This window comes from Elephas maximus, chromosome 5, assembly GCF_024166365.1.
Source record: "Elephas maximus indicus isolate mEleMax1 chromosome 5, mEleMax1 primary haplotype, whole genome shotgun sequence".
NCBI lineage: Eukaryota > Metazoa > Chordata > Mammalia > Proboscidea > Elephantidae > Elephas > Elephas maximus.
Genome location: NC_064823.1, coordinates 37,208,349 through 37,236,072, shown reverse-complemented (window position 1 = coordinate 37,236,072; position 27,724 = coordinate 37,208,349). Strand labels below are relative to the sequence as shown.

The following is a 27,724-nucleotide window of genomic DNA, read 5'->3' as shown; positions in this document are numbered from 1 at the left end:
CCTGCTCGAGATGAAAAAAAAAAAAAAATTTTTTTTTTTTTTTTCTAGATGATGAGTCTCTGGGTGGCAGTAACAGTAGTAGACTGACTACTAGCTGAAAGGTTGTTGATTCCAACCCACCCAGAGGCACCTTGGAAGACTAGCTTGGCAGTCTGCTTCCAAAAGGTCACAGCCTCGAAAATCCTATGGAACAGTCATACTCTGCACACGTGGGGGCTCCATGAGTTGGAATCAACTCAAGGGCAACTAAACAACAAGGAAAACTCCAAACAAAAAGTGGTGGTGGTTTGGATGATAGAGAAAAGGGAACTTCTTTGAGAGATATTTGGGACGTCTTTCAGAGCGCTTGGTATTGATAGCAATAGAGGTGAAGAAGAGGATGGTGTGAAGAAAGAGTTCTAGATTTCTCTCTTGCCTAACAGCATAGATGATGGTGTAACCCACGGACATAGAGAGCAGTGGAAAAGAACAAGGTTTTGTTTTTGTCTTTGTTTTGGGGGGAAGAGGAGAGAGGAGAAAATGAGCTGCATTTCAAGTGCCTGCTAAACATCCAAGAAGGGATTTTAGTGGAAATTTAATCTACAGGTCTGGTACTTAGAGGGGAATTCTGGAATGAAGATATATATGGGTCATCTGATGTACGTGGTTATTAAAGCAGTAGACTGCCAGAAACAGTGAACTCAAGGAGAGGTGGAAGAGGGTCTAGGTTTTAGGGACAATTATGTACTGAAGAAAATATGACAATAAAGAAAATTTGAGGTATATGTAAAAAATTTTAAAACTTTACAGTAATTGTCCAGAGTACTCTGAGTCCTTAAAAACTGTAATGAGAACTAACCAAGTGCAATGAATAAGCACTAGTTTTAAACCTGGATTGACTTCAGTTTACCAGTGGTTAAGAGGAAGGCTCTGGAATCAGACAACCTGAGTTTGAATCCTGTCACTATTACCTACCAGCCCTGTACCTCGATTTATATGTCTGTAAAATGGAATTAGTAATAGTACATAAAATTTAGAGTTGTTGGAGGATTGAAGGAAATGGTACGTAGTGAGCACCTGATGTTAGTTGCTGTTGTTATTTTTATTATGTGTATTTATTGTGTTAACTTCAAAGGCATGGGAGGATTATTATACTGTCTGTGTGGAAAGCATTGGGTCAGCTGTTACTGATTCCTTTCGTCCTGAATCATTTCCCCTCCCTACTTACTAGATTAATTGATGCTTATGAATAAGAGGACAAGAAAATCTAAGTTTGCCTTCACAAATCAAGAATATCAGGAAGAAACAGAAGAGAGCAGTAGAAATAAGGATTTCTCAGTAAAACCTACGAGGAAAGCTGAAAGAAACCTGGGAACTTAACTGATAAAAAAAAAAAAAAGACAAAGAGAGAACCCAGAAATATTATTCAGCTATATCAAGGCCCTTTACACAGATCAGAGAGTTGCAACTTCTAAATATATGCCCTTTGAATCCGTTTGACTAGGAAAGAATTCTTGCATCAATGTGAACACGATGTATTGGAGCTGATGACAAACATTCTAAAGGTTATGGATTTGTTCATCGTTCTTGTTCATAATTCACTTGACATTTGGCAATTGGACCAGCTGTAAAGACTTTTTCTTCCTTTCTCTTCCCTCTTCTAATGTGCCATTAATTTAGTAATCAAACAGCTGGCATTTTCGAGCAAAGATTTACATAGTACATCATCCTTGCTAGATACTTTATTATTCTTCTTATTTCCTGGCATTGTTTGAAAATCTTTCAACCTTCTAAGTTAGCTTAGTTTAGTGCCTTGTTTTTTAACAAACATTCCAGTGGCAATTAGATGTGGACAGTATTTTAATTATTTTGACGATAAGTTTCTCGTTAATGAATTCTTGAACATTTTGCTTTGTTTTGGGGATGTGAACCCTTACAGTCTCCACATTTTAGGCTCTCCACTAAATTATTTTCATTTAGAACTAGAAGGGACTTTTTCAGAACATGTCTGTAGCACTTGCTATAGGTTCCTGAAGTCGAAAGAGTTCAACAGTCTTGCCCAAAGTCATATTGTATTGGTAAGCCCTGTCTTCTTATACCTTATTAAATGCTCCATATGTTTAGATTATCTGTATCTATCTGTCTGTCTTAACTTCACAAGTAATACAAATATATTCTCATTTTAAATGGTTGAAAAAATGCAAAAAGTATACAAAACAAAACGTTTAGTTCCTCCTTCAATTGCCAACTACCATGCCCTTCCTCAGAGTTTATATTTTTTCTGGTTCCTTTCTTTGCAGTTAAATTCTCTTCATACTAGATTATGACAGTTCATCAGTGATTACATCTTTATTGTTTCTTAATACAGTTTTCTATTTATGTGTATCTAAAACTCTGAAAATCACAAAAGAATAGTTCTTTACTCCTTGTTACATAATTTGCATAGGGACTAGGCATTGCTTTTTCCCTTTTACAGAGAGTAAACTGAGAGTTTAGGCAGTTAGCCATGGATCCACAGTGATTTTATTTAAAGAGCAAATATTGATTAATTACATACTTGCTCTTGAAAAATGAAAATTAGCCTCTATATTATATCCTAATTTACTCAAAGTTTCGTATTTCGTTATTTCTTAGAATTATTTTTCAAGTCTTATTCTAGCCAATATCTTTACTATGAATTTCTCTCTCTTAATTAGGAAGATACGTACTACCCAATAATTCAGTGAACAGGGTAAATATAAATTTTCAAGCAAATATATTACTCTATTAACTGTAGCTACTTATTTTTGTATTGTAATTGGTATTTCTGGTTATTCTATTATTACTTCTACTCTGAAAGCAATGAAGTAGAATAGTGGTTTTTAAGAAATTAAAATTGCCTTTAATCCCTTTTGACCTTGCCTGAGGTAGGCAACATAACCAACCAAGCAACCAACCCACTGCCGTCGAGTCAATTCCGACTCATAGCGACTCTATAGGACAGAATAGAACTGCCCCATAGAGTTTCCAAGGAGCACCTGGTGGAGTTGAACTGCCGACCTCTTGGTCAGCCGTAGTACTTAACCATTACACCACCAGGGTTTCCAGGCAACACAGAGTAGTAGATAAGAACACAAACTCTGATAAATGGTTGTCAAATCCTAGAGTTCAAATGCCAGTTCTTCTATTTTCTACCCATGTAATTGTGCCTCAGTTTCCTTATCTGTTAAATGGAATCATAATAATAGTGCCTCCCTCACAGGGCTGTTGTGAGGATTAAATTAGTTAATCCAGTATAACACTTAGAACAATGCCTGGCGATTATAAGACTCGATGATTACTAACAATCGCTATTACAGAACTGAGTGATGGTGCATCTATGCATAGCCAGCCCTTCTGCATGCTCATCGCTGACTGTTATTAGCAGAGTGAAGAGTCAGTTCATTGATGTAGGTTAAGGGAATGCTACTAAAAGTGAGGAAACCCTGGTGGCGTAGTGGTTAAGTGCTATGGCTGCTAACCAAAAGGTTGGCAGTTCAAATCCACCAGGTGCTCCCTGGAAATTCTATGGGAGCAGTTCTACTATGTCCTATAGGGTTGTTGAGTCAGAATTGACTCAGTGGAAATGGGTGTTTTTCACTAAGAGTGAAATCTGTAGGCCATGTGACTGGCTTTTTTCACTTCTTTGGATGTGTGAAATTGCATTATCCTAAACATGAATATCTACAGAGCTTTAAGTAATTTAATAGTCAGGACACTTATTTTAAAGACGTTGGTCCCCGAGAGTCGATGGAAAAAAAAAATGAGGATTTTCATCTTGGAGATTCTGAATGATGAAAATTGAAATAAAATTAACAAAATACGGTTTTTGCCAAATAATTTTTTTTGAAAATCACTTTCAAAAGATAATTCCAAATAAAGGAAAATATAAATAGAATATCATAATCATAAAAACAACTGTGTTCACATTTGCTTGTGGCACAATAGAAAAAAGTCTTTTGAAGTGTCTCAACTCTACCATCAGTATGATACAAGGTATCAATGAGGCTAAAGTCACAAGTCTGAAGGTTTGAAGGGACAAGTTTAAATTGCTGTTTAAAAAATATCCAATGTTCTTAATCTATTTGGGTCGGCTTATTTTATGTATAGACTGTTCAGTGCTACATCTACCATTTGGGCAGGTCCGTAGTATCTTCCCAGCTGTCTCACGAACAAGGCATGAGAAGGACTGATCGGTGGTATTTTTATGGGTCAGTATAATTCTCTGCTATAATGTATCTTTTCTCTCTAATGTTTAAGGTATTTTAGATAATGCATTTAAATATATCTTTAAATCAATGGACTTACTTTAAAAATTTAATGGCATAAAAAAAAAAAACCTTAGCCAACTGGAAATATTAGGCTACTTCCAGAACAAATATACAAAACAAAACTGCACACATCAGGCTAAATGGTGAAACATTAGAAGCACTTTTTTTTTTTTTTTTAAGCCAGTAATGAGAAAATAATTCTTGTTACTAGTGATACTATTCAACACTGCGCCTGAACCCCAACCAATGTATTGGAAAGAAAGAGAGAGAAAAAATAGAAAGAACATGAATGAAAACGAAAAGACAAAAAGGTTATAAACAGAGCATGTGATTATTTCAACAGACAGTCCAATGTATTAAGATCCTGCATAATTCTATACCATACATCATAAAATTGTCCCTTCATGATTTTTGGCTGAGGTTTTCTTCAGTCTGAAGGTTGAAATGAATTATTCTCCTAAAAAAAAAAAGTTAATACTAAAACAGTTGAAGTGATAAGTGTCATATCTAAGGATAGTAGATTAGGATTTTTCAGTCTGAAGGTTGAAATGAATTATTCTCCTAAAAAAAAAAGTTAATACTAGAACAGTTGAAGTGATAAGTGTCATATCTAAGGATAGTAGATTAGGATTATGAAATTAGATTTGTGAAGCACAGGAAGAGTTTCATCAGAAGTTGAATAACTGAACTCAATTATATATTTGGTTCTTTCTAAATCATTGAGATTATATATATATATATTTGTTTAATAATTTTAAAAGGTCACAGAGTCATATCATTGTTAAAGTGAACATCTTTTCATTTGCAAAACAGCAGTCCTTTAAAATCATTAAAGTGATTTTCAGAATTCAAAAGACATATGAACCAACAATGACACTGTCTTAGTTATCTAGAGCTGCTATTACAGGAATAGCGCAAGTGGGTGGTTTTAACAAACTGAAATTTATTTTCTCACAGTTAGGAGGCTAGAAGTCCGAATTCAGGGTGCCGGCTCTAGGGGAATGCTTTCTCTCTTTGTCAGTTCTGGAGGAAGGGCCTTGTCTCTTTGAGCTTCTGCTCCTGGGAAATCTTCATGTGGCTTGGCATCTCTCTGCCCCCATCTCTGCTCCTTACATGCTTGTGTAATCTCTTTTATGTCTCAAAAGATATTGACTTAAGACACATCCTACACTCATCCTGTCTCATTAGCATAACAAAGGCAGCTCATTCCCAAATGGGCTTATAACCCAGACATAGAGGTTAGGATTCACAACACATGTTTTTGGGGACACAATCCAATCCATAACAGGCATCAAGAGACTTTCATTAACTATCCGATTGTAGAAGAGGCTCTCTTGCATGCTGTCTGAACATAACTTGGTACAATCTTCTTCCTTTTAAAATCTTAAGTGACATATTGCCTTGAAAACAAAAGTAGCAGGAGATATAAGCAGTGAAACAAAACCTTGACACTAACATGAAAAACAAAGGAATATCGTTTTAGTGGAGAGCAAAATAAAGACATCACTAAGTGGACAAAAACACAGGGGCAGGGCAAATCCCATTCCATTTCTTAACAAGAGAGGGAATGCAATAAAATATGTTTAATTAGCCCAGAAATGCTACATGTAAAGATGCAGACTTCAGCGAATTATGTGGTGTAGTGGTGACAAGCCCCTACCCTATTTCTTTCTATTTGTATGACCTTCTCATGACTCCATTTCCCCATCTGTAAAATAAAAATAATAACTTTTTCTATGTAGCATTGATATAAAGATTAAATGGGCTATTGTATGTACACTGATTAGGTTAGGACAGTGGCTGGCACATTAAAAAACAAACACAAAACCCAAACCCATTGTCACTGAGTCGATTTCATCTCATGGCAGCTCTTGTTATAGAGTAGAACTGGTCTCTAGGGTGTTCTTGGCTGTAATCTTTTTTTTTTTTTTTGTACTTTAGATGAAGGTTTGCAGAGCAAATTAGTTTCTTATTAGACAATTAATACACACATTGTTTTGTGACATTGGTTGCCAACCCTATGACATGTCAACACTCTTCTCTTCTCGACTTTGGATTCCCTATTACCAGCTTTCCAGATCCCCTTCTGCCTTCTAGTCCTTGCTCCTGGGCTGGTGTGTCCATTTAGTCTTGTTTTGTTTTATGGGCCTATCTAATCTTTGGCTGAAGGCTGAACCTCAGGAATGACTTCAGTATTGTGTTAAAAGAGTGTTCGGGGCCCATACTCTTGGGGTTACTCCAGTCTCTGTCAGACCAATAAGTCTGTTTCTTTGTTTTTTTTTTAGTTAGAATTTCATTCTGCATTTTTTTCCAGCTCTGTTTGGGACCCTCTATTGTGATCCCTGTCAGAGCAGTTGATGATGGGAGCCAGACACCATTTAGTTGTGCTGGACTCAGTCTGGTGGAAGCTGTGGTAGTTGTGGTCCATGAGTCCTTTGGACTAATTTTTCCCTTGTGTCTTTGGTTTTCTTCATTCTCCCTTGCTCCAGACAGGATGAGACCAGTGAAGTATCTTAGATGGCTGCTCCCAAGCTTCCAATACCTCAGATGCTACTCACCAAAGTAGGGTGTAAAACATTTTCTTTTTAAACTGTATTATGCCAATTGAGCTAGATGTCCCACGAGACCATGGTCTCCAGCCCTCAGCCCAGTAATTAAGTCCTTCAGGGAGTTTGGATGTGTCTATGAGGCTTCCATGGCCTTGCTTCGGTCAAGTTGTGCTGGCTTCCCCAGTATTGTGTGCTGTCTTACCCTTCATCAGTTACCACTTATCCATTGTCTATTTAGTGTTTTTCCTTCCCCACTCCTCCCCTACCCTCGTAGCCATCAAAGATTGTTTATTTTTGTGTGTAAACCTTTTCATGAGTTTTTATAATAGTGGCCTCATACAGTATTTCTCCATTTTGTGATTGACTTGTTTCACTCTTGCCTGTAATCTTTATGGAAGCAGATCACCAGGCCTTTCTTCTGTGTTGCCCCTGGGTGGATTTGAAACACCAACCTTTAGGTTACTAGTCGAGCGCAAACCATTGCATCATCAGACATACTTGTATTACCTATTTAAATTATTGAAGATGAAAGAAATGGTTTGGAATATGAATTGAGAAGAGCATCATCTTTTATTTTGGCCAATTGTTCATTATTGTTAAGAGATCATTATTATCTGGGGACAGCAGCAGAGGAAAATATCTAAAGTAGTTTCATCTTTAATGGTTAGCAACATATACATTTTTTTTTGGTATCACAGATTTGGATCAGGGCCTATAAAGCTGATTAGAAGAAGCACGTGTTACAGATAGCCCAGAACTAAAGATGAGAAGGCAGAGAGGACAGGGAAACTGGACTAATGGAAAGGGGAACCCAGAAAATGGGGAGAGTGCTGACACATTGCTGGGATTGCAACCAATGTCACGGAATCATTAGCGTGAGAATCATTGATCGGAAAACTAATTTGCTATGTAAACTTTCACTTAAAAAAAGCACCGTAAAATGTTCAAAAAAAACAACCTGATTATGGACTTAGATGAATTGATAAATACTCATTTGTCTCAACTAAAAGAAACATAAGAATCTTTTTCAGTGCCAGTGACAATGCCTTATGAACGCAAACTAGAAATAAATTCTTTTGCATCTAGGCCCAGTAAGACATTATCATTTGAAAGCATAATAAGAGGTATCATCTCAACGGCCATGACAATTTTTGTTTTGGACAGGCAGCTGCCACAAAACACACCTCATAAGTCAGCCCCGTTGGTTGTTTCTGGTTACATTTTGAAGCTGATGTATCAGGCAAGATCATCAGGATATATTTTGGCTTAAAATTTGATTTTTAATGGAAGGATAGGGAGTGTGTTCTTTTCTGGATGAGTTTTGAGGGGTAATATCTTACCTTAAAATTGTTTGGGTCCAAATTGTACCTTTTATACTTTGGGATTCAGAACTCTATGCATCAAGATCTTCTGAGTGGATCGAAGACATATACTGAAGAAAATTTTGTCATAGTTACCTCTGGGTGGGAGCGAGGCAGGCTCTGTCTCAGTGAGGATATGTCACATTCTGGTTTTCAGGAGTAGCATGAATCAACCTTGCCACCTCATATCAGAGTTTATTCCCCTCGACTGGAGCTCACCCTCGTTTGACTGCTAGCCTTCCTAAACATGTGTATTACCTGAGAGAACTCTTCCAAGAACTAGCACCAGGGACATTTAGACGACCAACTCGTATGTGTTCTCTGTTGTTTGTATGAAATCAACATTCTAAATAGCAAACAAATGTTGTTTCCTTTTCTTCAGAAATATGAAAAATATTGTCATCTATCGCATTTCCCTTCTTTCAGTGGTTGCCAGAATCCAAGGGTTCAATTATTGTACCTACTTTATTCTGAGTTCTGCTTATACTACTACTTTGTTGTTGTGTGCTGTGTGCTGTGTGCTGTGGAGTCTATTCAGACTCATAGCAACCCTATATGACAGAGTAGAACTGCCCTCATAGGGTTTCCTAGTCTGTAACCTCTATGGGAGCAGATCACAGGGTCTTCTCTCCTGCTAGTTGGCTTGTGGGTTCTAACCACAGATCTTTCTTTTAGCAGTTGAGTACTTAAGCATTGTGTCACCAAAAACCAAACTCATTGCCATCAAGTTGATTCTAACTCCAAGACTCCTTATATTACCATTAAATCTGTGTAATTAAAGTTTATTTAGGTCCACCTTTGTAATTTTATCTTGACTGTATAAATATATGTGTACTATATGCATATATAAAATGTTTTAAGTAGCCTTAAATCCCTTGTGAATGCAAATGCTTTTCAAGGTATCTATTATATATAAAATACTTCAAAGGACACTAAACCTAGATATGTGACTGAAAGGTGCCATGTGTTGTCTCTGTTGACACATTGACAATAGTCATTCTCTGAGGTTATGCCCTTGGCAAGTTGAGGACTAGAATGTGTTAAGCAACTGCTAAATATTGAGTGACTGAAAATACCATCATATGCATGTGAAAGCTGGACAATTAATAAGGAAGACCAAAGAAGAGTTACCGCCTTTGAACTGTAGTGTTGGTGAAGAATATTGAATATACCATGGGCTGCCAAAAGAACAAACAAATCTGTCTTGGAAGAAGTGCGGCCGGAATGCTCCTTAGAGGCAAGGATGGCGAGACTGCGTCTTACATACTTTGGACATGTTGTCAGGAGGGATCAGTCCCTGGAGAAGGACATCATGCTTGGCAGAGTACAGGGTCAGTGGAAAAGAGGAAGACCCTCAACAAGGTGGATTGACACAGTGGCTGCAACAATGAGCTCAAGTATAACAATGATTGTAAGGATGGCACAGGACCGTGCAGTGTTTCGTTCTGTTGTGCATAGGGTTACTATGAGTCGGAACCGACTCGATGGCACCTAACAACAACAACAAATATTGAGTAGATCCCTTGGGGCTAGTCATTTTAATGAGCCTATTTCCCTTTTTTGGCTCAGCATGGCCTGGGAGCACCATCTGCTCTGACTCTTTAGCAGCTTTAAAAAGAGCGTGAATAAGAGTCAGCACAGAGAAAACCGGCACTTAGTAAAGGAAGAGATCTATATTAAGGCCAGCATTGTCCTTAAACTGCTCTGCTGCTCAGACATTACTGAACCTGTTTGTATCCCCAAGTCTTGTTTTAATGTTCTAATTCCCATTGGTAGAATATGTGTAATGTAAGAAATGGGACTGTTATTATATCCAAAATTTTTCATCAGAAAAGGGGTAAGAATAGTAAGAATTCTCACTACTATCAAGTGACTGAGAAGACTGAGAAAATGTACAGCAAATATTTTGAAATCAAAGAAAAGGAAATTTTTGCTTCGGAAATTTAAGAAAAAAAAATTTAAAGCCAATGGAGTGTGTCTATGAGTTTGTGTGTCTGCATTCCCTCAGACTATAAGTTTTAATTGCTGAATTCGCATACAAAATATCGGTTTAACAATAATCATTAAATGGCAAAAAATGGTTGACATTGTTGAAGGAAGCAGTAATTTCATTTTATTAAAATTTAGTCTTTCTGGATGTATTTCTTAGGACTTTTTTTTTTTTTTTTAATACAATACTATTGCCTTCTATATTTATTAGCAAAGCCAAGGCTACTAGTTGCAGTTGTTGACAGGGCTATGGAAAATGTGGCTTTAGATGATGTGGTCCAAATGAACTATATAACGTTTTGTTAGCTATGTCTTTAAAGACTTGGAGCAGTGTTTTGTTTTCTCAAAGACAGTTGGATAGAAATAAGGAAGCTATTAAGTCATCTTTTTTTTTTTTTTCCTATTATAATGCTCTATGGGACAGTTCTACTCTGTCCTATAGGGTCACTATGAGTTGGAATCGACTCGGCGGCACTGGGTGGGTTATTATAATGTGTGAAAGAAGTAAAAGAGACATTGCTTATTCTAAATGTTTGAATCTGGAGTCAAAATTACTTGATCCTAAATATATTTAGTTGATTTCAAAATAATAAAACAATAACCAAGTAAACCAGTAAACCAAAAAAAACCAAACCCGTTGCCATTGAGTCCATTCTGACTCATAGAGACCCTATAAGACAGGTTAGAACTGCTCCATAGGGTTTCTAAGGAGCAGCTAGCAGATTGGAACTGCTGACCTTTTGGTTAGCAGCCTGAACTCTTAGCCGCTGTGCTACTGGGTTCCAGTTAACCCAGTACTGTGGCTTTAATATCAAAGTAATTCTGTAAGTTTTATAGATTTTGTTCTGTTGGGGGAAAATGAAAGCACTGTACAGTGATTGTTATTGACTCGATGTTCTCAATGTCATGGACCTATTCCCAGAAGAAGGAGCTCTGGTGGCACAGTGGTACAAGCACTCAGCAGCTAACCAAAGGGTCTGCGATTTGAACGCACTAGTTACTCAGTGAGAAAAAGATGCGGCAGTCGGCTTCTGTAAAAAGTTTACAGCCTTGGAAACCCTATGGGGCAGTTCTATTCTGTCCTCTAGGGTCACTATGAGTCAGAATCAACTCAATGGCAATGAGTTATACCCAGAAGTCGATGTATTTGCTTGTGGAGGGAACACATTCCCTCTTGCTTTGTAAATTAACCTCATTCTTGAAAATCTCTTTTAGATTTTTCTCTGCAGGTATTTCCTAGGGTCACTGAATAATATATTTCAAACATACCAACAGTAAATTATGCCTTTTGTACTTTTATTATCTGTGATATTCATTGTCATACGTTCCAGATTAAAAAAAAAAAAACGCTTTATTTTAAACTAATGACAGTAGTATGAGATGTTTTGATATAGCTATTCATAGCAATTAGAATACCTTCATTTGCAAATAAGAAAAAATTCAGCTCATATGTGGGTAAATTTTCTTAAAAAGGACTTCTTTGGGTTTTACAAATAGGAAGTTCAAATAGGTGAAGCGAGCTCCAGGTCATTTTTTTTTTTTTTTTTCAGTAGCTCATTCGTAATCAAGGAATAAGATTCTTTCTCTTTGCCATGATTTCTGCAGTGCCAGCTTCAGTCTAAGGCTGGCTTCCCTGTGAACCTAAGATAGCCACCCCCTGCAGGAATAGAGCCACACTGTTTCTTGTTCAGAGTCAAAGAAAAGGGAGTATATCTGCCCCAGATTTCCAGAAGAGAATTCAGAATTTGACTGATTGTCATTGTTGTTAGTCGCTGTCGAGTCAGCTCCGAATCATAGTGAGCATATGTATCACAAACGAAACGTTGCTTACTTAGTCTTATGCCATTTTTGTAATTGTTGTTATGTTTGAGTTCATTGTTGTAGATATTGTGTCATTCCACCTCATTGAGGGTTTCGTTGACCCACTACTTTACCAAACATGACGTCCTTTTCTAGCTATTGGTCTTTCCTGATGATGTATCTGAAGTAAGCTAGTGGGAGTTTTGCCATCCTCCCTTCTGATCCTATTTCTTCTAAGACTGATTTGTTTGTTCTTATGGCAGCGCACAGTATATTAAATATTCTTCACCAACACCACAGTTAGAATGCATAATTTTTCTCTTGCCCAAATTTGTTTGAACCAGTTATTGTATCCAAGAAAATGAAAGGCATTTATTAGCTTAAGTTATCTGGTGCCATGTCTGGAGCTAGGGAAGAGGAGGAAGCTTGCACTTCATGGGAATTACATGAACTATGTGGGGAAGCATAGTTAGCCTAATGACAACCCAGGATACTTTTAAGAAAGGAAAATGATCCTTAGTGGGTATCAACAAATATTTGCTACTCTATCTTGTATATATCACTTAAAATTTTTGTTTCCTTTGTTTTAAAGATTTCATTTGCTTTTTAATTTGCTTTCTCTATGATTTTTTTAAAATTCATTTGCTTTCTTGTTATTTTGTTTACACACCCAAAGCCTGTAAACAATATAGTTACTCAGTCATACCTTAACAGTTACATTAATGAGGTATTTATTTATTTTTGCAACGTGAAACATGGAGATAAACGTTTTCAGGATTTTGGAGTTAGGTGAAAGGAAATAAAACATCACCAGCCACTTCAAGTCCTTTGTAGAATCACGGAGTAGTAAATAACCTATCGAATTTAAATTTTAAACCGAGGAAAATAAAGCCAAGAGTAAACTGTTAGAAGAGTACAGGTTACTTACAAAGTGAAGACGAGCACACAAGAAACAAATGCAGACCACAGAAGACAGTGTATGATTCAATACTAAATTATATGCAATAGGCTGTATACTAGAAAGGAAGGTCCGAATTGGTGAGACTTAGTTAATGAAAGTATTCCTTGAGTGGGCAAATAGTTAACATGGTCAGCTGCTAACTGAAAGCTTGGAGGTTCAAGTCCACCTAGCGGTACATTGGAAGAAAGGCCTCGTAGTCTACTTCAGAAAAATTAGCCATCGAAAGCCCTGTGGAGCACAGTTCTGCTCTGACACACATGGGGTTGGCGTGAGTTGGAACGGACTCAATAGCAACTGGTTTACTTAATGAAAAACTTTATGGAAGACTTGAGTCAAGCAGTGAAGGTGGATAAGGTCTTCACAGGGGAAATGAAAGGGAAGGCTTTCCAGACAGGAAAGTTAGTAACAACAATGCTAGGAGGTAGAAGTAAGCATACTGAGTGTAGAATATTGGTGAGACAAGCTGGCCTAGAACAACATCAGAATATATATTAAGGTGTTGTCTTCATATGACTTTCTGGGTAACATGGCTCATCTGGTATAAAGGGTCTTGATCATCATTCATGGTCTCTAGAAATGGGTCTTCAGTCATGATAAGTAAAATTACAATGTAGAAAAGCAGCTTTCTGAAAACAGCTTTTAGGAAGGTTAAATTGGATTGGTCTATTTATAGTATAGACCTGGAGTAAGTAACTTGAAATTTATAAAATAGTTCAAATGTTTATCCATAGGAGATAAAAACTAAGATCATGGTAGGCCCAATGGGAGTATAGTATTTTCAGCAATGTTTCTGATTGCTAGCAGTACTCAGACATGATTGAATACTACCTGTCAAATCTGCTGCACATGATAGAATAATGTATGGAATTCCTGGATGTTGCAGTTAACGTGCTTGGCTGCTAACAGAAGGTTTGGAGATATGAGTCCACTGAGAGGTACCTCAGAAGAAAGACCTGGTGATAAGCTTCCCAATAAATCAGCCATTGAAAACCCTGTGGAGGACATTTCTACTCTGACACACAAGGGTTGCCATGAATTGAATTGACTCAGTGACAATTGGTGGTGCTTGGTTCAAATCCCACCTCCATATTTTAAGTGGTGTGACACTTTAGGCATGCTTCTTATTCCTGTGAATGTTAATTTCTTAAGTCAAATAAAGAGAACATTCCTTATCTCACTGGGCTGTTATACCTAAATAACATATAAAATGTATACCCTTCTCTCTTTTCACTACCATCAACTTAAATTTCTTACCTACTGGAAAGAAAAAACTGGAGAATCCTTATACTGTAGAAGCACTCTTTGACATTCTTCATTAAGCAGGTCATGAAAGTTCTATAATTACACTAGGCAAATACTTGTCCAACTGTTGGGTAAAAATGTGGTTGTTCTCTGAGGCAATCAGATCCTGGTCGAAGGGTACTGCTGTGGGGAGTAGAAAGGGAACTAAGTTTGGGGTCCTTTAGGGTTCAGATCATGTCCCCTCCACTTGTGGGCATGTCTTTGGGTGAAGGACTATGAGCCACAGGCTCATTCGTAAACATGGTAGTTGTAGGGATGAAACGAGATAGCACAGTAAACAGTAAAGCTTAACCTCCCTAGAAGGACTTAGAACATGAATCATTTTAATGTTTGATCGTTCAACTATAACCTTTCAAGAGGACCTTCAGAGAGGTGATGGAGGTTAAAATATTCATAATATCCTAACCCTGGTAAAAATTGTCAAATTTGGATCATCTGAGAAAATTTGTATGACATTGTAATTAATAAAATGCCTTCTTAACTACCAAGCAAGTGTATAGTCATTATCTTTTGTTCTTTTGCCCTAATTACACCCCCAGAGTACACAACATAGTCTTTATTTTTGTAACTACAATTAGTACCTATTGCTTTTTACATCCTTTGCAGCTGCGCATTCATGATATATTTAGAGAAATGATTCGAATCATCCTGATGTTAAAGCTAGGTGATAATTTTGGGATGCACCCCAGCCTTATCGCTCAGAATGCTAATTCAGCAGAAGACAATACATAGCATTTGGCATGGTAACTAGATTAGTAATTCCCAACCAGCGCTAACTGGTGTGTGATGAAGAGCCTCCTCAGATATCATGGGTAAGACTTCTGATGAATTCTGCTCTGTGACAAAGTCTAAATCTTGTTGCTGATCTGCCTGCAAAAGGCAGAATGCTTCTTTAAAAGGGAAATTCTACTTTTAATAAGTTCAAACCAGGAGCTATCTATAAACATAACTCCCATTTTTCTGCTGTTGAAGTTGTGTAATTAATTCATCAGCTATGTTTTTCAGTACATATGGAGAACATTTGTATTACTCTTAGAAAACTGGCAAATGACCCATGGAATTAAGATTATTGTAAAGATGGAGAGCTGTAGTTTTCAAATTTTCCTAAGCTATAAACTGCTTCATCTAGGCAAAAATACACAAGTTACCTACCTGACCCATTCTTATTAATTCAAAGATCTAATCCTTTTTTTATTGCAAAACATCATGAGGACAGCTGCTTTGTCTTTATGCTTTCAAACAGTGATAGGTCCTAAAACATACCATTCTACAAGAATAATCCCTGATATACTTCTTTGTGACACAACACAGTTTAAAAACCATTGCCCTCATCGTTCGAGAATGGAAAAGACGTTGCTGAACAGTTATAATTCAACCAATTTCATACACTGCTGTTGTTGTTGTTGTTAGTTGCTATTGAGTCATCTCTGACTCATGGTGACCCATGTATACACAGGAGAACTGCCCCATAAGATCGCAAGGCTGTGACATCAGCAAATCGCCAGGACAGTCTTCCAAGGAGCCTCTGAGTGAGTTCAAACCGCCAGCATTTTGGCTCGTTGTCAGGCGCTTAACCTTTAGCGCCACTCAGCTCTCCTTCAAACAGAGCCCAAACCAAACCAAACCCACTGCTGTGAGTCGATTCCGACTCCTAGCAACCCTATAGGACAGAGTAGAACTGCCCAATAGAGCTTCCAAGGAGCGCTGGTGGATTTGAACTGCCGACCTCCTGGTTAACAGCCGTAGCACTTAACCATTACACCACCAGGGTTTCCTCAGAGTAGCCATGTATTGCTTCCTTTTCCTTTAGTAAAAAGAACTCATATCAATAGTTATTTTCAAACACTTTCAGTCATACAACACTCTTCAAATGCTATCTAACCCAGAAACCCCCAAAATAAAAGATTAAACAAACAGAACAGCCATGTTTAATCTTTTATTTTGGGCGTTCCTGGGTTAGATAGCATTTGAAGAGTGTTGTATGACTGAAAGTGTTTGAAAATAACTATTGATATGAGTTCTTTTTACTAAAGGAAAAGGAAGCAATATAGGGTAAGAGTAGTACATATTGTAGTTGGTAAGATAGGGCAGGACCAGATCATGTATGACTTGTTAGACATTGTGTTAGTTAGCCATTGCTACATAACAAATTACCCCAAACTTAGTGGGGTAAACAGCAATAGAGGTCCCTGGTTGCTGCAGAGAGTTTGTGACTGGCTGATATACAGGGTCGCTGTGAGTCAGAATTGACTCGACGGCAACGGGTTTGGTTTTGGTTTTTGGGTAGCGTAAACGTCAACTGTTCGAACCCACCAGCTGCTCCACGGGTTCTCCCACGGCAGTCTGCTTTTGTAAAGGTTACAGCCTTAGAAACCCTATGGGGTAGTTCTACTCTGCCCTATAGGGTCACTATGAGTCAGGATCGACTTGACGGCTATGTGTTTGGTTTTGGGTTTAGTTATAGCACTGATGTATATAAGACAACAATTTTTGTAATATTTTAAATATTTGAATTTTCTAAAATGCACCAGAATTTCTAAGTTTTGAAAAAAGTGTGACTACAATTAGTACCCATCAGTTCTAATAAATCTGAGAAGTATTATCAATGATTAATGAATCAGACAAACTGAAATCACTTGTAATCTTTGAAAGCGTTAAGTATGATATATACATGAATACTAAATTACATTTTAAAATACCAAAATCTCGGTAATATTTTAAACGCTCACTTCTCATCTGGATTATTATGAAAGCCTTCTTTGCACTCTTCCCGGCTAAGGCTTGATCCATCATCCTCCCCACTCCTGGCATAGTAATCTCTTTAAAATGCAGATGGGACCCTTTGGTGACTCTCCACGCCTTCAGAATGGAATTCAGACTCCTCAGCTTGGCAGATGGGCCTGATCCTCGCCTGTCTCAGCCTCCTCTCCCCCCACCTCACTGCTGCAAACCCTTTTGCCTAGCTGTATTACTCACAAGTCCCCATGTGTTCTGTGTTTTCTCATCTGATGGTGTTCCCTCTGTTTGAAATACCCTTCCTGCTCAGTGTCTAACAGCACTGTTTGCATGACTCAGTTAAACATCACTTCCTTCTGATATAATTTCCTTACCTAGTGAGTTCTGTGCCCTTTTATGTTCTTTTTATATTCAACACATAATTTAAAAAAAAAAACCTAACTATATAAATGTGTATGAAAAAAAAAAACAAACCCATTGCTGTCAAGTCAATTCAACTCATAGCGACTCTATAGGACAGAGTAGAGCTGCCCCATAGGGTTCCCAAGGAATGGCTGGTAGATTCAAACTGCCGACCTTCTGGTTAGCAGCCATAGCTCTTAACCACTGTGCCATCTATAAAAAATAAAATTTTTTTTATTTTTACTGAAATGTAATTCAGTAGTTTGCCTACTTGTCTCTCTTGACCTCTGGACCGTGAGCTCCTTATAAACAGGAACTTTGTCTTTTATCTCTGAATTACTAAAGTTGATCACAATTCCTAGCATTGAACTCACCAAACATATTTTTGTTGAAAATTTAAATGAATGACAAATAATTTATAATTTATTACGGACAGAGGTAATGTTCAAAGTATTTAACAACCAATTGATAGAGGCACCTATCCACCACCTGTCTGTCAGTTTGTTGTACTGTGGTGGCTTGTGTGTTGTTACGATGATGGGAGTTATGCCACCAGTGTATTTCAAATACCAGCAGCATCACCCATGGCAGACATTTTTCAGTAAGTAAAGAAAGGATAAGCAAAGAAAGACTTGGTGATCTACTTCCATAAAATTAGCCAATGAAAACCTTATGGATCATGACAGAACGTTACCCAACTCGCTTGCTTTGGGCTTATCATCAGAAGCGATCAATCCCTAGAGGAGAACATCCTCTTTGGTGAAGTAGAGGGCCTCTGAGGATGAAGAAGACCTTCAGTGACACAAATTGCCACAATCACTCAGTAATGGACTGGAATATGCCGGCAGTCATGAGGGTGATACAGATCAGGCAATGTTTCAGTCTATTGTGCATAGGATCTCCAAGAGTCAGAGTCCACTAGACAGCAGATATTTGTCCATCTGTCTATCTATCTATATGTACATATATATCATCTATCAGCTCCTGTCAGTCACATCAGAACTACTGTAACAACTGGTAATGCTGTACCCACCTCGACCCACCAAATAACAGCCTAGGCTGTGGATCTCATTGATTGTTCTATACCAATAAGAAGAAAATACGTATGTTTTCCTATCTACATGCCACTAGACCATTTTAGAAAAAAGAGACGCTTAGTATATTGGAAAGCATCTGGATATATGTACAGAGAGGCCAATAATTCTGTGTTGTTAATCTATTTATGTGTGAAGATAAATGCTTTCCTATAAAATTTACTGTTCTGTTAATGTGCCACAGTGCTCTGTCCCTGTTATCCAGAGGCATGCTTTAGGTTCTCCAATGGAAAGCTCCTGTTAAATAGCATCAGGTAGTAAAGAAAGAATAATTTCCTACATCTTTAGGACCTTTAGTAAATCTTTATTGCCTTCTTCACACATTTTGTAACACTAAATGACACCCCTTCTTTCCACAGCTAAGGTGTTGTCTATGCTCATGTTTCCTTCAACTTTTATGTAACCAGGTGCCGTAGGGTCAAGTTCAACTCATGGTAACCCTATGTGTGCGTAATAGAACTGTGCTCCGTGGGGTTTTCAGTGGCTGATTTTTTGGGAAGTAGATCGATTTTAGTATTGATTTGTGGGCTAAAACCACCAGTCTTTCAGCTAACAGGCCAACACGTCAACCATCTGCACCACCTGGGGACTCCAAATTGCAAATATTGCAAAAGCTGTTTAACCTCTTATTTATTTCCACTTTCACCTTCTAATACCCTCAAACGAGTCATCCTTGCTTTCCAGCCTGAGCTCTCTGGAATGCAAATATAATCATGTTATTCCCTGCTTAAAACCACGCAATTGTTCTGCATTGCCTGTAACAAATTTCTTAAGGCAATTTTCAAAATGGAGCTATTTAAAAACGCACATGATTGGGCTTCACACACAGAGACACCTACTCATTAAGGGTGGGAATCAGTGCCTTAGGCTTATGCATTCTTAAGTGTTTCCACCAAAGAATCTGCCACACAGCTAGGCAGAGAATCACTGTTCTATCGGATAAAGTTCCAACTGAAGGCTATCACACCAAGCTCCCGTATTAGTTATGAGACTTTGGCCTGGTTACTAAATCTTTGAGTCAGCTACTTCGGCTTGATTGGAGATAATAAGACTAATGTTGCAGTGCTATTCTAAGTATGAAAGGTAGTACTAGACCATATACTTTATCATTCAAACCAGGACACTTTTAATAATTGCTCCAGGATACTATGCATAAACTTAGATTGTCTCAGTCAAGCTGGGAAATGTGTTCACCATAATTTGAGGCAATGTATTCTCAAGTATCTCTCACAATGGACAATGGATGGCATATTGCAGAAGATCATTTTTATTGTTATTGTTCTTCATATCTGTACCCACAACTCTGCTGGGAGCCTTGCATGCAGAGGTTGTGCACAAGGCGTACAAATGGTATCCAAGATCCTAATGTTTACCCATCACTGCTTTTTCCTCTTATATGAAATGTGTCATAGGTTTTGATTTTTCCTCTTCTTACCTTTACCACTCGAGTCCAACTCTAACCCTAACCCCTAACCCTAACCTCTAACACTTGCAGGGCCCAGGGCAAGAGTGCAAAAGAGGCCCTCTTACAATACATTTTTAAAAATTAAAAGATATATATCAAGCTAAGAAACTGTTAGATAAGCATCCCCCATTCTACATGACAAACGTACCTCTATAACAATATGACAGGTCCAAATTTAGATGTCTGGGAATCCTTGGAATTCCACGCTGCATTGTGGCTGAGAGGAGTGGCAATCCTGGGGAACTCTAGCCTACAGCCAGTCCCTCTTTTCTTCCCATCCCTATCTCTATCCACATCACAAGGGCCAACCCTGGGACTCTAGCCTACAGCCAGTCCCTCTTTTCTTCCCATCCCTGTCTCTATCCACATCACAAGGGCATCATGTGTAAGGGTGTGCATACCCCAACCCACACATAAAACCTCTCTTTGTGTTTTACCTGCACCTTCCCTAGCAAACAATTCTAGGAGTGTGTATTAGTTGCCTATTGCTGCTGTAACAAATTATTGCAAACTCAATGGCTTAAAACAACAAAAATTTATTTATTTTAAATTCTGGAAGTCTGAAATCAAAAATGAGTTTTACATTTCTAAAACCAAGGTGTTGACGGGCTTTTTCCTTTGGGAGCTACTAGGGAAGAATCCATTTCCATGCCTTCCCAGCTTCTAGAGTTGCATTTCTTACATTCCTTGGCTCATGGCCCCATTCTCCTTCTTCAAAGCCAATAGTGTAGCATCTTCTCTTCTCTGTGAACTTCTGCTTCCCTCTTACAGGGATGCTTGTGATTTACACTGTGCCCATCTAGATAATCCAATAAAACCTTCCCATCTTAAGATCTTAACCACATCTTCAAATTCCCATTAGCCATATAAGATAGCATTCACAGGTTCTGAGGATTAAGATGCAGACATATTTGGGGGCCATTTTTCAGCCTATCACAGAGTGTGCATTGCAATAGACCCTTAGGAGGATGAACCCTAGGAAAATGTCTCAGTAAATACTAGATTTATACTTGGGGCCACTTAGGGAGGGATTCTGTGTAGCTCTGGGCCTGCTGCAGGGCCTGGAAGCCAGGGAAGTGTAGGATAAGAGTGGGTACATCCCCTTGGCCATCTGAATTCCCAGCCCTGCTCAGCCTGAGGAGGTACATCCCCTTTCCCTTGCTGACCTAGCAATCACTGTCTATTTCCTTTTCTCCTGCTATATCTACAAGCTTCCTTTGGAGCAAAGCATGTTAGCAAATTGTCTTAGTCTATTAAAAGTTCCTTCCATCCCTGCCTTTTACTTGTCATGAAAGAGCCCCATTCTACACCCACTCACTGTTTTTAACCATCCTGGATTTCCCTTCTTTTGACTCTCTAATTCCATCCTTCCGCCACCTCTTCAGTGTTCTTAAAATACTCAAGATGTCACCTGTTTGTTGTATTTTTTAAAATATGCTATCTAGTTAGCAAGTTATTCCTGAATCCTACAATATTGTTAATTTATTCCTTTTCTGATATTTCTATTTTAGTTTGTTTCCTCCATTGTTTGAAGCCTGCAGATTTTCTTTTATAATTAAATTTAAAATGACTTTACTTGTTCTACTCATATACTGTGTATCTATATTTTTGCTGGATCCTGGCCATTTTGACTGATTTTTCACACTTATGCAAAATCCACCAGGCTCTCCTTGGAAACTCTGATGGGCAGTTCTACTCTGTCCTGTAGGGTTGCTGTGAGTCAGAATTGAATAGACAGCACTGGGTCTGGGTTTATGCAAAGTATACAGAAGAATTTTGCTTAATAAAATACTTCAAAAAAGCTATTTTTCTCTCCTTTTACATTTTTTTAAACTATAGATCCCTAACTCTCATCTATGTTTTTGCTTATTCTGATGAAGGTGTGAAAATTTTAAGGGAGTCATCTACGTTTAAGATTATGATATGGTTTTCAGAGAATTATTAGGTTTCCAAAAAGCACTAAGAATTATTTCACAAGTTTTCTTTATTATTATAGTTTTGTAGGGTTTTTTTTTCTTAAAGAGGTATTATATAGTGCAAAGGATCTAATGAAAAGTAAATTTGATGATTTAATTTTAATTTTAAACTCAGATGTTATAATGTCAGAGTTTTTTTTCTATGATGACCTAATAATATTATCATAGTGTGTGTTCCCCGAGGACAGATATGTCTATTTTGTTCATTACTGTATCCCCAGCACCTACCAGTGCCTGGATTTTAACAAATAATTGAATAAATGTGAAAATTATAGAATTTCAGTCTGACTTTTAAAAAATAACATAAAGATGTCCAATATAAACTAGATACCTAAATTAGAACACTAAAATACAGGTTTTTAAATTTTCAATCAGTTTTGCATTCTCTCCTAGCCTCTTCTGGTATGAATAATAATTTATACCTTTAAGGCTGCTAACTAAACTGTATATATTTAAGATAATGGTGGTCTGTTTAAATAGTTTATGAATTGATAAATGTAGAGATATTTGTGTAATATATCTCAAAAAAATCAAAGTCACTGCCATCGAGGCAATTTTGACTCATAGTGACCTTATAGGACAGAGTAGAACTGCCCCGTAGGGTTCCAAGGAGCACCTGGTGGATTCAAACTGCTGACCTTTTGGTTAGCAGCTGAATGCTTAACCACTGTGCAACAGTAGCTCCAACATAATACATAGATATTATATATAGACAGAGAATTATATCTATTGTATAATTTCATAGATATTAAAATTCAAAATCTTTCATTTTAACTCAGTGTTAGGCGATGAGAAATTTGAGTCTCTGATACTGAAATGAAGACAGGAAAAGAAGAATATATTTCCTCCCTGTCCCTTTCTTGTCATCCTTTAGGAATTTTACATGGGAATTGTTTCTCTTTGATTTTGTCTAGTATATATATTTTTTAAAAAACCTTTGCCATTGAATTGATTCCAACTCATAGCAACCCTGTAGGACAGAGTAAAACTGCCCCATGGGGTTTCCAAGGAGTGGCTGGTGGATTCAAACTGCCGACATTTTGTTTAGGAGCCGAGCTCTCAACCACTATGCCACCAGGGTTCCTTGTCTAGTATGAGACTGGTAATTATAAATGTGATTTCTTCAACGTGAGGGTAAGTTATATAGTTTCATCATTTCTAAGGTTTACTACATAGTATTCTCTTTTTCCCTCTCTCGTATTCTTCCCCGATTAAAATTTTTTTTTTTATTATTTTTCCTCAGAATGGCTTCACTCCTTTGTACATGGCTGCCCAAGAAAACCACATTGATGTTGTCAAATATTTGCTGGAAAATGGAGCTAATCAGAGCACTGCTACTGAGGTAAGGCTGTCATCCCTAAAGGCCCCAGTTCTTTGATCTTAATGTCCATGTTTTTTATATCAAGCCCCAAAGAATATCTCTTACCTTGTCTAAAATACATTAGCAATGTTCATGTTACTGTTGTGCTCCACAGCAAAATAGCCATGAATAAATGGCCCAGGATCATGCACGTAGAGTTTATGCCTTTTTTTTTGGATTCACATAGGTTTACTTTCACATGAAATCATGCTTCTATCAGTTTGGTATACTTTAGCTTTGGGGAGATTTTTTTTAATTCTAAAATTAAGTAAAAGTAAAGGCTCCCCATCTGTTTTCATCAATATTTTATCCTCGTTACAATCCAAAAAAATTCCTTAAAGGAGCAGTTTTAATGATCAGAAATAGTTCATAGGTAATGAGGTTAGTACAATTTCATAAGGAACTGTCACTAAAAAAGCTGTCCATGTTTTCTGAAGCCCAAATTGTGACACATGGTTGTGTCAGTGTGATTATGGCAAAAACTGAATCCATTGCTCAAAATGAATGCAATTTCAAAAAGCTCAGGGCATCTAGAGATGAGAAGAGGTTGGAGTGGGCAAGAATTTTAGAAAGTACATGGCTTTCCCTTTCCTAAGCATGTCCACCTATGAGCAGAACATGCTTTTTGCCTATTCCTTCACAGTTTTGCTTAGATAGGTTAAGGAACAAGTTCAGTGGTTGTCTGCAACAGTGATTTTTTTTTTTTAGTGATGCTCCGGAAGCTCATGTGCTGGGAGAAGGTACCTCAGGGGCCACTGGAAGGTTGAGAAAGAGTGACGGGGTGGTGGGGGGAGAAAAGGGAAAGGGACTCTCTTTGTTGTAGGGGAAGAAACATCACAAAGTTTAATAAAGCAAAAAGAAACTTTTTCTGGCATATATTCAAAAAGACGAAAGTTGAGAAGCAGAGAAGCATGCTGCCAGAACTAATGTCTGCCTAAGTCCAAGGAAATATTACAGAGTGAGCAAGAATGGGAAAACAGACAAGCACATTTCACAGCCGTTTCTGCCTGAGTCCAAGAAACAATACAGAATAAACAAGAATGGGAAACAGACAAGCATGCTGCCACAGACATGCCTGTCCAAGTCCAGAGAATATTACAGAATAAACAAGAATGGGAAACAACCATGCTGCCACGGCCATGTCTGTCTGAGTCCAGGGAAGGTTACAGAGTCCTCAGTATATATTAACATTACAAATGGGCAAAACCATTGAAAGCTTCACCTTTTCACAGATTGGCTAGAAATTGTGACCTTACATTTTGAATTGCCTTTCTTAACAATCATTGGTACAGGTTTCAGTAACAGACAGTCAGGAGGGTCTTCACTGGTCCAACAAATTTCTATTCACTAAATATTAATAGAAAAAGATAAGAGTGGAAAGTCTTTTGTGTTTTTGCTTGCATGAAAGATTCCCTAACAGATTTTCCAAGATTATTCTACTGTCTTTATACCTCAGGGCCCAGTTGATGTGTCCTTGTGAGTCCTTGTGAGCCCAGCTCCAGCTGAGTCACATTTTCTATGCTCAAGAACAGGGAATGATGATTCCAATATTATTTTCTAAATCACCTTGGGTTGTGCCTCTCCCTGCCCCTTTTAACTAGAACCTGTAGGCATTGTATTCTTATTTCATATTTTGTGGCTCCACTGATGAAATTGAAAAACTCCTGGCCTAAGTGAAAGACTACTGGTACATACTTGTCACTCAGAAACTCTATTGATATTTTTAATATTCAATATGAATTCTTTCCTGCAAAATTAAATCTTTAGGTAAAATAAATACTAACTCCCTCCCTTCTGCGCTGTATTTGGGGTGTGTGTGTGTCAGGGAATCATTAACATCTATTAAACTTATTTGCAGTCCCTTTGGGAGATTACTTTTTATGGAGCCAGTAATTGCAGTAACTTCCTAACAGCTTATCCTCACCAGTTAAAAAACAAAAACAAAAACCAACACCGTTGAAGAGACTTCGTTTCCTGGTTCTGACTTGAAAACAAAACTTGCTGTCTACCCCAGCTGCCTAGTATGAAATGATTTCACATTTTCTATTGAGCACACACAGATTTTACACTCTCGCAACAGGGGTACGGTGTGATTTTTATGATTTGGGGCCAGTGTTTTCTGAGACAAAAAGTCTGTCGATGAGTAACATGTGACTATCTTCAGACCAAGCTTGGACAACAATATAAGACTCTACCTCTGCCTCACAACCACTGAGAAATGTACCAAAATAAGGAAGCCTATGTTTTATTTTATTTCCTTGAAGGCAGAGAATCTTTTATCAGAAAACAACAATAATAAGAACTTCTACGCTATAGAGTCCTTCTGCTCACCACACAGACTCAACGTTTCTAGTTTATGGTTTAGGAAAACTCAGCTTGCTGGCATTCCCAGCTGTCTCCTGGCTCCTTCAGTAGGCAGATCCCTGCAGCATTTCAGTCTGCTTCCAGAAATACCCCTTTATGTGCATTGTATCATTGGAGATCATGTTGTACTCTGATTCCTCAGAAATTTATAACTCCCTCTGCTATCCATGCACAAATGTGGCTTTTGAAATGAATCATATGAGGCATTGAATTATAGTTTAGACACATATACCTGTTAATCGTCTCATTTTTTAATAATGTAATTTTTTTCTGATTAGGTATTTATAAACTTAGTTGACTAAACCCTTACTCCTAGCCCCTATGATTACCAGGAAGCACATATCTGGACAAGCCTTGGGATTTCCCTTTCAATCTATCATTCTGTAAAAAAAATCATCTCTTTACACTGCTCCATGGTTGATAGCTATTTAATATTTTATGTTTCATCTCTAAAATATCATCTATAATCTTGTGTCCACATGTGTGAATACGCGTGAAGAAGGCATCTACCCTGCATCTGTTGGTAGCTCTAATTTGCCAAAATCAATTACTAATAAAGACATCATGACCACCTAAAAAAATCACGTCTTTGTAAGATAATTTAATATGGTAATGAAATTCATGTTTAAGAAGAAATATTTAAAAAGTTTTGAAATTTCACGTAATTATAGCAGTTAGCATTGGTACATAAATGATGAAAGAAATGAACTTACTGAACTTTAAACCTTTTTTTTTTTTTTTTCCATGCAAGTAGTTGAGGTACTTGAACAAATCATTCCAAGTATTTAACCTTCTCCTGTGGATTATAGTTAAGTGTAAAATCCATCTGATGAGAGTTCAAAGTTCGATTCTCTCAAGGGAATTCTCTGTCCCTCTAGTACCCTTTTTATAATTCCCTTCTCTCTTCCTTCTTTTTCAGTGTTACCAAAATTGAAGGCTAAAACGTTTTAATGAGGTTTTCTGTGAGCAGATTCCTCATCTCTAAGAAAAAATAAAGTTCACACTCTTTTAAGATAAGCTATCCCAAGGTTGCAGGGGGTAATAAAATTAAATAGGTATTTTTTTTTTATGATAATTAGTCTGTTCTTCCCTCCTTCACAGAGTGTTTCACTTCTGCCAAACAAACTTGTAAATTTAGGCAAGTATTTTTCATCTTAGAATGCTACGTGCTTTACTCTTCCATCCTGTTAAGTAATATGCTTGTTTAAAATTCAGTTCTTATTGTGGTAGTACGTGCATGATACAAAATACTTAAGGGAAGTGATTTTCCCACAAAAGTCCACAGTTACCTTTTCTAACATTGTCATTGAAAACACTGAGTAGTTAAGATTGTGGTAAATTGCCATTGCGTCTAGATTGTAATCTTTAAATGTACCATTTTATTGCTCTAGATGAATGGAAACTTCTAGCCCTGAGACTTGCTTACAAACTTTTGTGGATTAAGCAAAGTCTATACATAAGTAGGGCCTAGAATGTGTAATTTTTCTTATTTATTTGTCACCTCCCCAGGAAATGAATACATGCTCCTGAAGAGAAAACTTGGCCTTCCAAATTTTCTAGCCTGGTTATCCATCTAGCCTCAAGACTCCTCTAATGTTGTGTGGCCTGGGCAATACAGTTGTTGGTTAGCCGTCTCTCTTTTTCAAACTTAGAATTGAAAAGCTGATTACCCGGCACATGTAATTTTATATCTAAATAATTTAAATAATAGAAAATTAGATTAACAAGTACAAAGGTAATGAATTAGCCTAATTTGTCAGAGTTTTATATATCATGACCCAAAGTTCCAAAATTGAATTGATTTCAATTAAAAAAAAAAAAACCTGTATTGGTTACGGGAAATAACTGGATGGGATGCTCTATTATCAATTCAAATGTTCCAAAATTGAATTGATAATAGAGCATCCCATCCAGTTATTTTCCCCTAACCAATACAGGTTTTTTTTTTTTTTTTGAGTAATGTGCGTAGTTTTAGTTACTTATTTTATTTCCCTGTCTGGGTTATCATATCTTTGCTCCCTAATCAGACTTGGGAAACCCTAGTGACATAGTGGTTAAAAGCTACAGCTGCTAACCAAGAGGTTGGTAGTTGGAATC

The 27,724-nt window shown here is 37.4% G+C and overlaps 1 protein-coding gene across 14 annotated transcripts in view; it reads left to right on the top strand.

Annotated features, from left to right (window-relative positions):
- ANK2 (ankyrin 2) overlaps window positions 1–27,724 on the top strand; it is a 765,621-nt gene that overhangs the window by 580,296 nt on the left and 157,601 nt on the right. For all 14 annotated transcript variants that reach the window (XM_049885478.1, XM_049885480.1, XM_049885477.1 and 11 more), the window contains one exon: window positions 23,147–23,245. In XM_049885478.1, the coding sequence (XP_049741435.1) occupies window positions 23,147–23,245 (99 nt within the window). The remainder of the gene's footprint in view (window positions 1–23,146; window positions 23,246–27,724) is intronic.